The sequence below is a fragment of the Orycteropus afer genome, unplaced genomic scaffold (assembly GCF_000298275.1).
Source record: "Orycteropus afer afer isolate SDZICR_OR568_19922 unplaced genomic scaffold, OryAfe1.0 scaffold00043, whole genome shotgun sequence".
Classification (NCBI taxonomy): Eukaryota; Metazoa; Chordata; class Mammalia; order Tubulidentata; family Orycteropodidae; genus Orycteropus; species Orycteropus afer.
The window spans coordinates 14,801,876-14,812,713 of record NW_006921630.1 but is presented as its reverse complement, the minus strand read 5'-3'; the positions used below and the strand labels follow the sequence as shown (position 1 = coordinate 14,812,713).

General features: G+C 37.8%; 1 protein-coding gene across 1 annotated transcript in view; it reads right to left on the bottom strand.

Annotated features, from left to right (window-relative positions):
* Window positions 1–10,838, bottom strand: part of SWT1 (SWT1 RNA endoribonuclease homolog) — a 188,509-nt gene that overhangs the window by 125,264 nt on the left and 52,407 nt on the right. Inside the window, exons 5-6 of the mRNA XM_007937682.2 lie at window positions 9,315–10,053; window positions 1,628–1,687 (exon numbers count right to left, since the gene is read on the bottom strand). Coding sequence (XP_007935873.2) covers window positions 1,628–1,687; window positions 9,315–10,053 — 799 coding nt within the window. The remainder of the gene's footprint in view (window positions 1–1,627; window positions 1,688–9,314; window positions 10,054–10,838) is intronic.

Here is a 10,838-nt window from a genome sequence, read left to right as displayed (position 1 = left end):
TTGCTGTTACTGGTAATGCAGTACTGTGTAGGCAAAAGAAAAAAAAATGCATTGACCCATGTCACTAAAAAAAAAAAAAAATCAGTCTTACTGATCTGATAGAGACTGCTGAAACTCCCTAGACTATAGCCCTTAATCACCCTTCAGGCCTGGAATTGAACTTTGTCCTGTGGCTTCCAGCCAAACAATAAACCAAACAAACCAAACTCACAGCCACTGAGTTGGATTCGACTCACAGCGACCAAGTAGACTGCCCAACCTTCCTTCCAAGGAGTGGCTGGTGAGTTTTAACTACCAGCCTTCTGGTTAGCAGTCAAGTGCCTTAGGCACTACACTACCAGAGCTCCCAGCCAAACAACAGACAGGCCTATAAGGTGAATAATTCACCAGGTAGGTATACTCCTAACAATCAACCATGGGAGATCAGAACAGTAGCATTTGCACAGGGAGACAGCTCAGAGGGCAGGAATGCATAGGAAAGGACACGGGGAAAAGGTAACCATAGGTAAGATAGCTAATATGTTGTGGGGACTGGAATCAATGTCATGAAACAAAATATGTACGAACTGTTGAAGGTAAAAAGAATTTGCTGTGTAATCTTTCACCCAAATCATAATTTAAAAAAAAAAACTCACCAGCTGCTCCACAGAGAAACATGTGGCAGTCTGTTTTCATAAAGATTTACAGCCTTGGAAACCCTATGGGTGGTTCTACTCTGTCCTCTACAGTGGCAATGAGTAGGAACCAACGAGGTGGCAGTGAGTTTTATTGTTGTTTTGCTTTCTCACTTCATAATACTTTAGGATCCAAATTTTTTTTATCTGGTTGATGAGTATTTTCCTGAGATGTCTAATGTGATTTATGAACCATCAAAAATTGAGATCTAGCTCTTACAGTTCTTCTCACTGCAGAGAATTCATTCCCTGATATATACAGATACAAATAAATGAAAATAAAATCTAGCTTAATTCTTTGGTTCTCTAAAGCAGAGAGGTAAGAAATCTTTCTTAGTTCTATCTATCAAGTGGTACTGACCCACAAGACAGAAAAATACAACTGCCTGTAACAAATAAAGAAAAAACACCACAATTTAAAAGTCTTCTTTTAATAAGAAAATAAAAAAGCATTCTATGAATCTAATTTTATTTAGGATCAGAGAACATAAAATTCTATCCATTAATTCTATCAGGGTCAGTCAAGAGATCCTGGCTAGGAAATAAAGCAACAAGTAAAAAGATACACATGCACGCACTCACAGATTTTATGTGATTTCTGACTAGAGAAATGAGGTAAATATTTGTTACTGTCATACTGCATTTTGACAATCCTAGGCATAAACATACAAAATTATGATTAAAATTAAATATTAGATAATTTTTGAGCTACAGGCACACTACTCTTCATTTAAAACAGACGAGTTAATCAGAAATAGCAAAATATTATGTAAATGCAGTATTTTTCCAAATACTTTTAAAAAATTTACATGTTGATTTTAAAAGAGACATCACTATTATTTTCAGATTATCAAGGTTTTAAAATCACTTTTTATATTAAAAATAGGAACTGTTTGACTTAATTTCATTAAAAATATTCATAGTAAATCAAAGTAGATAAGTATGTCAGTAACCTCTTGGTCTGTATCTTGAATACTTTCAGGTGAGACAGAAGAACATGGTGCTTCAAAACCCTGAAATGAAAAGCAATTTCTTTAGTTAAGAATGAAGCATATACCTAGAGTAAGATTTTCAGCCTCAGCACTACAGACATTTGGGGCCAAGCAATTCTTTGTTATAGGACTTGTCTTGACAGCCTCTATCTACTAGATATCAATAGCACCCTCCCCTCTATACCTCCCCTGGTAGCCTGGTAGTAGTGACAATCAAAACTATCTCCAGACATTGTCAAATATCCTAAGGGGCAAAATTGCTCCCAGATGAGAGCTAATCATCTAGAATAAGAAAAGTCTCATTCTTTCAACACATGAGCATTGCCAGAAATGCTTTAGGGTTTCCTCATTCATACACACATTGCTAAAAATATTCATATTCCAAGAATAAAACTATATGGCCCCTTAAGAAACAGAAAAGAATCATGGAAAAAGTCAATTATTCTTCTAGAATAGCTGAACCATTTCTAAAAGTCACATGACAACTTGAGGACTATAATATGGGGAAAGTTTGGAAAATGCAGTTTCATTATAAGTGGTTAGAGCATTAGGGATTGTTTTGAACATCTCTCCACAAATTATACTTTTTCGTTGCCATTTTTTGCTGAGTGGATGAGACCTATCTGACCCTACAGGTGAGCTCAGCAAAAGCACTACTAGACCAAGTCCTTTTCTAAAAATAAAAAGTTCCTAAGATAACTCTAGCATGTATTTTACAGGAAGCTATTAAGTTAAGCTCTGACTACTAGCTGAAAGGTTGATGGTTAGAATCACCCAAAGGCGCTATAAAAATGACAATGGCATGCAGAGGCATTTTAACTCCTTTAACTTCACAACAAGGAGGAGGATCAGCTGAAGGCTGATTCCTATAAGGCAGTTCAGACATGCCTCTACTCTCCAACCTTTTAACAATTCTGATACCAACCATCCCTCCCACAGCACTCTGCCTCTCTGCTGGGTCCAATAATTCATTGCATAGAACTCACAAATACTTCTACTTATGGGGTTTATTAATGGAGTTGTTGTTGTTGTTATTTGCCATCGAGTCAGCCCTGACTCATAGCGACCCCTCCTTGGGTTTCTGAGGCAGTATCACTACGGAAGTAGGAATGCCCAACCTTCCTTCCGAGAAGTGGCTGGTGGGTTTGAACCGCCAGCCTTCTGGTTAGCAGTCAAATGCCTTAGGCACTATGCTACCAGAGCCCCTATTAACGGAGTAAGAGGTTACAATTCAGGTTCAGGAATACTCTTCAATCACAACAGCTTCTTCTCAGCAGTGTCCGTAAGCACACCTCTCTTTGATCTTTGGCCTCTAGGTCTGGCCTCTGCCCTGCTCAGCCAAGTGATACAAAGCTCTTTTATCTCTGCTGATAAATGCCGAGAGGCACCCCACTCTGCTAGTAAGCGTTGGCCCAAAGACATTCAGCTTTCTCCCTCCATGGGCCAGGAAGCCCAGTGCTCTGTCTCATACCAGTCTCTTGGTTCTGTTGCTTCTGCTGCTTCTGTTTCTCGGCCACCACTTCTCACTGTCTCAGCAAGCTGTTACAGCTCTGTCTCCTGGATTAAGAAGGTTTAGCGCAGAGATCTTGTTTCCAGAGGATGTGCTCCACTCTTGGCTCTTCTTTCTTTTTTTTTTTTTTTTTAATTTATTGTGATTTGGGTGAAGATTTACAGAGCAAATTCACTTTTCATACAGCAGTTCACATTTACTTTGTCTCATGTCATTGACCACAGTTTACCACAATGCAACAGCTCCCCTCCCACTTTCTCCCCAGTTACCTCTTCCCAGTGTCCATCCCTCCATACTCTCCTGCCCCCTGAGCTGTCTCCCTGTGCATAAGCTGCCCTTCTTTCTCCCATGATTGTTCTCTCCAGGGCGTGTGTCTACTTGAGGTAAATGTTTAACTCACATGCCTGTACTTGTTTGGCTGGAAACCACAGGTGTGGGTTCAATTCCGGACCTGAAGGGCAGCTAGGGGCCATAGTCTCAGTGGTTCCACCTTGGCTCTTCTTTCTTGATGGCAGCAAGAACACCCCTTTCTGCCTCTGGGATAGCTCATTTTAAGCCTAGCAAGATGGCAAAATTGACCAATCCCTACATGCACCTCATATTTGCATAATCCTACCCAGTCATTTGCTGGGAGTTACAAAGACTAGGACTAGAGAGGCCATATTAAGTAATTCACTGAACCACAGGCACCATGGAAGATAAGTCTGGCTATCTGCTTCTGAAAGGTCAATCCCTTGAAAACTCTATGAGGCCACTGACTCAAGGCAACTAATAACAATAATTTATGGAATACATTACCATAAACCCATAGCCATAACTTGATTCTGACTCTTTGTGGACACAGTAGAACTGCCTCATAGGGTTTTCAAGACTGTAATCTTTACAGAAGCAACCTGCCTCATCTTTCTCCTTGCTGGTGGGTTTGATACCATCAGCATTTCAGTTAGCAGCCAAGCTCTTTAACCACTGCACCACCAGGGTTCCTTAGGTGTAAATACAGGCACTCTTTAAACAAGTATATCATATGCAGAAATGCTTTTACTGGTAATTCAGCTTCTACCCTAACTTCCCAATATTAAACTTCACATGTCATAAAACCATATACACACAAGGGCCTTTACAGCTTTACTAATCCATGACCACAGGATTTAATTTTCCTTTTGCCATCTGACTTTAAAATCTCACTTGATGTTTAAGGTTTGTGTAGACTAAGTACCAACCAAACCAGAAATTATTATCAGAGATTTCCCCTATTCATGACAGTCTATATCTTTTTGTTCACTTCCTTAGATCGCTACCACCCTTTACCCTTTGTCCACGTGCCACTTCCAGTGACTTCAATGAACTCTCTGTCATCAAACAATCCAGAAAAGTTCATGTCAATTGTCCCTAAAAACCTTCTATTACAAACAAAGTCTTAGTGTGCATTTAACTGTCTGCCTTTCCTTACCATATTTTATGTTAACCAAACGAAACCCATTGCTGTTGAATCAATTTCAACTCACACTAACCCTACAGGAGACAGGGCCGAACTACTCCATTGGGTTTCCAAAGTTATAAATCTTTACAGAAGCAGACAGCTTCATCTTGAATTCAAAAGCATCAACTCTTCTTCTGTCTTCTTTGTTCATTGTCCAGCTTTCACATGCATACGAGGTGACTGAATATACCATAGCTTGGGGTAGGGATACCTCTTTGCTCTTCAACACTTTAAAGAGGTCCTTTGCAGCATATTTGCCCAGTGCAATATGATTTCTGATTTTTTGACTCCTGCTTCCATGGATGTTGACTATGGATCCAAGTAAAATGAAATCTTCTGACACTGTCAATCTTTTCTCCATTTATCATGATGCTGCTATTGATCTGTGAAGATTTTTGTCCTGTGTTGAGGTGTAATGCATACTGAAGACTGTTGTCTTTAATCTTCATCAGTAAGTGCTTCAAGTCATCTTCACTTTCACAAGCAAGGTTGTGTCATCTGCATATCACAGGGTGTTAATGAGTCTTCCTCCAATCCTGATGATGAGTTCTTCTTTATCTAGTCCACCTTCTTGGATAATCTGCTCACCACAGAGACTGAATAAGTATGGGGAAAGGATACAATCCTGACACACACCATTCCTGATTTTAAACCATGCAGTATCCCCTTGTTCTGTTCAAATGACAGCTTCTTGGTTCCTCATGAACATAGTTAAGTGTTCTAGGATTCCCATTCTTCTCAATGTTATCCATAATTTGTTATGATCCGCAAAGTCGAATGCCTTTGTATAGTCAATAAAACACAAACAAATATCTTTCTGGTATTCTTAGTTTTTAGCCAAGATTCATCTGACATCAGCAATGATGTCCCTCATTCCACATCCTCTTCTGAATCCAGCTTGCATTTCTGGAAGTTCCCTGTCAATATACTGCTGCAACCATTTTTTAATTATCTTCAGCAAAATTTTACTTGCATGTGGTATTAATGATATTGTTCAATAATGTCCACATTCTGTTGCATCACCTTCCTTTGGAATGGGCACAAATATCAATCTCTTCCAGTCAGTTGGCCTCCAGAGCTGCATGTGTTTGTCAAAACATCTCAATGGGTATTCCATCAATTCCTGGAGCCTTGTTTTTCGTCAACTCCTTCAATGCAGCTTTGACTTCTTCCTTCAATACCATTGGTTCTTGATCATATACTACCTCCTGAAATAGTTGATTATCAACCAATTTTTTCGTTACAGTCTATTTCTTCCATCTTCTTTTGCTGTTTTCTGTATCATTCAATATTTTGCCCATAGAATCTTTCAATATTGCACCTCAAGGCTTGAATTTTTTCTCCACTTCTTTCAGCTTGAGAAATGCAAACCATGTTCTTCCCTTTTGATTTTCTAACTCCAGGCCTTTGCACATTTCATTATAATATTTTGTCTTCTCAAGCTGCTCTTTAAAGTGTTCTGTTCAGCTCTTTTATCTTGTCATTTCTTCCATTTGCTTTAGCTACCCTCTGCTCAAGAGCAAGTTCCAGAGTACATTTTGGTCTTTCCTTCCTTTCCTGTCTTTTTAATTACCGTTTGCTTTCTTCATGGATAATGTTCTTGATGTCATCCCACAGTTTATCTGGTTTTTGCTCACTGGTGTCCAATGCTTCAAATCTGTTCTTCATTATGGTCTTTAAATTCAAGTGGGGTATAATCAAGGTCTTATTTTGGCTCTTGTGGACTTGTTATAATTTTCTTCAGCTTCAATTTGAACTTGCATGTGAGCAACTGATGGCCTGTTCCACAGTCAGCTCCTGGCTTTGTTCTGGATGAAGACATTGAGCTTCTCCATAACCTCTTTCCACAGATGTAGTTGACCTGATTTCTATGTATTCTATCTAGCAAGGTTCACATTTATAGCCACTGTTGATGTTGTTGAGAAAAGGTATTTACAATGAGTAAGTCTCTGTTTTGCCAAATTCTATCATGCAATCTTCCAGCATCATTTCTATCACCAAGGCCATATTTTCCAACTACCAATTTCTGTTTCCAACTTTTGCATTCCCATCACCAGTAATAATCAATACATCTTGATTGCATGGTTGGTCAATTTCAGACTGCAGAAGTTGGTAAAAATCTTCAATTTCTTCATCTTTGGCTTTAGTGGTTAGTGCGTAAATTTGAATAATGGTAGTATTAACTGGTCTTCCTTGCAGGTGCATGGGTAGTATCCTGTATTGTACTTCAGAATAGAACTTGAAACATTCTTTTTGATGATGAATGTGACACCATTCTTCTTCAATTTGTCATTCCCAGAACAGTAGATCAGATGATTGTCTGATAAGGAGCTCTGCTGGTATTGTGGGTAAGGCATTTGGCTGCTAACCAGGAGGTCAGTAGTTCAAATCCATCAGCTGCTCTGTTGGAAGAAGATGAGGCAATCTACTTCTGTAAAGATTTACAGCCTTAGAAACCCAATGGGGGTTGCTGTGAGTCACAATCAACTTGATGGCAGTGAGTTCTCAATCTCTAGTACCTAGAAAAGTACCTTTAATTGATGTTTGATAAATGAATGAATTCTTACCTCACAGACTTGTAAGGATTAAGTGGGATGCTATATATGAAAGTGTTCTATAAATCATAAATCTTTAGAATATTAATTTACAATGATGGGAAGAAGATGTGCATCCTGAGAGGGGTCTATATCTAAAGATTATAAAACCCAAGAAATAGAAAAAGCTATCGTCTCTTTAGGAATGCATAATCAGATTACTAAATGCAGAAAATACTATTATTTCCTTATAAAGTACACTTATGACTTCAGAAATATATCTATTGAGGAATTAATGAGAAAAACAAAACAACAAACATAGTGTTAAGACTACTGTTAATCATATGCCCAAGGTAAGGATAATATTTATTTGCTGCTCTTATATCTAATGATTTTACATCAGATATGGTTACAATCAAAGGACTACTTTATAAAGTGTTTTAATTCCAATTAACTGGTAAGCAGTCATGCAAAAACTGCTTTCCCTACTAGTTGATATTGGTGCTATGTATCACTTTTGGTTTTGATTTGTGCAGTAATTCTATAGAGAAAGGCAAGAGAATGAATGAATGAATAAGTGAATGAATGAATAATCAAACAAACAAACCCTAAAATGCACTACAGGGATTTCTCATACTGTTTTTTAGATGAACAGCATAAGGGGAACACCAACAATTATCATTGAACATTTGGCAACTTCAAGTTCCTTTCTTCCATTCTATTCTGGAGAATTGGTTATAATACCTAAAAGAAAAACTGGAGTTCTTTTCCTCTATGAAAGCAGCAAAAAGAAGGAACACAACTCTTTACCTCTTTGGGACCCTTCAAGTTCATTTAAACTAAAGGCACGCTCTCTCAAGCTCTTCTGGCTTATGATCTCTCCATTTTTTCATAAGGAATACCTAATTTCTGCAGTCTGTAGTTTTAATACCTAAAACCAGATAGGATCAACCGCCCCTATTTAAAAGACACTGTCTCTCGGTTTCAGAAATTCTAAGGTTCTGAAATTCTAAAGTTCTAAAAGCTTTCTGTAAAGCAAAAAATTTCTGTGCCATAGAAACAATACTAGAAATTAGGTTCTCAAAGTAGTCCACAAATGCCATTTAATACATAATTTAGAAGCAAAATTAGATGTACCAAGTTTTTTAGCCTGGATTTCTGCACGTGCAATTCCCTCTGCCTAAAATATCTCTGCTTCTCCCATCCCACTCCACTTCACTTGAAAGAATGCTACTCATTCTTTACTTCTTAGTGTAAACACTACCTCCTGTAGTAAATCTTTTAAAACTAATTCCTCCACAGTATACCATGATGTTAATGTCCTATGTATACCATATTATATGATATGTGATTGCTTATTTGTCTCTTCATATGAATGTCTATAAAAACAAAGATTGTATGACTCTTACAAGCTGTATTATTACAGTGACACTCAAATAATTTGTTAAAGAAATGAACTCTTCAGAATGTTAACCCAAGTGTTCCCTGTACTTGGGGTTAGAGAAGAGCCTACGGGATTATTATACAAAAGACTATCTACAACTGTTTTGTTTCCTGCCCACCCTCACATTTTTCACAAATACCCTTCAATTATGTCCTCTGATACTTGCCAGGATTCCTTCTTAAAAAGTTGCATTCACCCTGTGGCTCAACTTTCAGCCAAATGAGAGACAGTCCTGTATAAGGTGAATAGTAACACCAGGGAGGTGCATACTCATTAGAACAATCAACCATTCGAAATCAAAAGGGCAGCATTTGCCCAGGGATAAAACTCAGAAGTCAGGAAGGGATAGGAAAGAAGGACAAAGGGAAATGGTAAACACAGGGCGAAAGTGGGAAAAGAGATGTAACGTAACATTGTGGGGATTGCAATCAATGTCACAAAACAAAATGCATGAAATGTTGAAGGGAAAATCAATTTGCTCTGTAAACATTCACCAAAATCACAATCTAAAAAATAATGAAAGTAGGGTTTACGGCAGCAAAATAAAGGAACCAACACATATCTCCATGACTAAATTTGAATCAGCCTTCTATCATCATAATCAGTAATTAAAACAAGTCAAACCTGATATATTAGAACACTTGGCTAAAACCTACAAGCCTCATTTTATACCACCTTACCTGGGTTAGATTTTTACTAGAACTTGACTCATTACTTTCTTGATGCTCATGATACTTTCCTTTCCATTTACGAACAGTCTTACATGTAGAATCTGAAAATAAAGGTTCAATTTTGTGCCTAGTCAAATTTAATGAAACCTGGGAGCTTTCCAGGCATTCTTCTTCCTTCTGCTTAGTCTCTGACTTGTTAGCATCTAAACTGAAGACATCTTCTTTTACAAGCTTCTGGAGGGTATCACGGGATTTTACAGGGATTTTGAAACTGATCTTCCTTCTTCCAGGTTTTAGTGCTTCCTTAATTATTTTGTAGGAAGTATTATCCTGAGAAAATTCATTTATCTTGCATTTCTCCAAGATGCATCTTTCTGAACTGTCTCTAAATTTATTGTACCTTTCTTTCCTGAGTTCTTTCATCTTCTGGCTCTGAGAAAGTAAATGATGCCATTTTTTTTCATTTGCCCGACCTTCAGTTTTAGGCTTTACATCTTTGACAATCTTAGGACTGCTGAGGTTTTTAAGTTCATGTTTGAGCTTACTCTGAACATTTGTCAGTTTGATATCTTTCAGTTTAAAATCTGAATATTTATTTATATTTGTTTTAGTTCCACTTAAAGAAAGATTCTGTGAAATAATTTGATTATTTGTTGAAAATGATGCTTCAGGGAGTTTAACGGGTTCTTGAGATGAAGAACTGGTATTTGGCATCTTTCTTGAAGTATCATCGGTTGCTACACTTAATCTGTAAAACACACAAAACCTAGGTTATATTACATGTATACATAAGATTGCTCTTATGTATAATTTTACTATACTCTTATTGTATAATTTTACATAGGGAAAGACAAAACTGGGCTAATATTAACTTTAGAAAAAAGTAAGAAATGGTTAAATTGACAATGAAGTGGAAAAGATTACTCAAGAAACAGTTTTTGAATAACTAGTTAGTTATTTGGTAAAAAAAAAAAAAAAATCAAGTTATAGCTTTATATAATACCAAAAATAAACCAAACCAAACTCACTGCCATCAAATTGATTCCAACTTATGGTGACCCCCATTAGGTTTCTGCAGTGTAGTAAATTACTTAGTATGGCTTTTCTACCCATAAGTCATTGTAAACTCAGTGGTGGAATGAGCAACTGAGGAGCTCCTGATTGTAAATGTTATCCACCTGGGTTATTTCTGTTGGGTGTGGCACAATGCAATGTTATGGGAGGCTCACTCTCAGGTGCTTAGAATTCTGTTGTTAGGATTGGTTGGTTTGGCCACTTGCTAAGCTCAAAAGGAGGCCTCCTAGAGGCAGAACTCTCTCTCTGACTGCTGGTTGAGGAAGAGGTGCTGCTGAAAGAGACACGTGCTGCTGGGAAAGGGATGCAAGAGACACGCATTGCTGAGTAAGACACCGAGGGACATGCATTGCTGGGGGAGAGACTGTGAGAGACTTGGCTTGGAGACGGTGGGCTGGGAGAGAAACTGAGCGTTTTTTTCCTGAACTTGAATTGTAGCCTGGTGCTTCCCTAATAAAC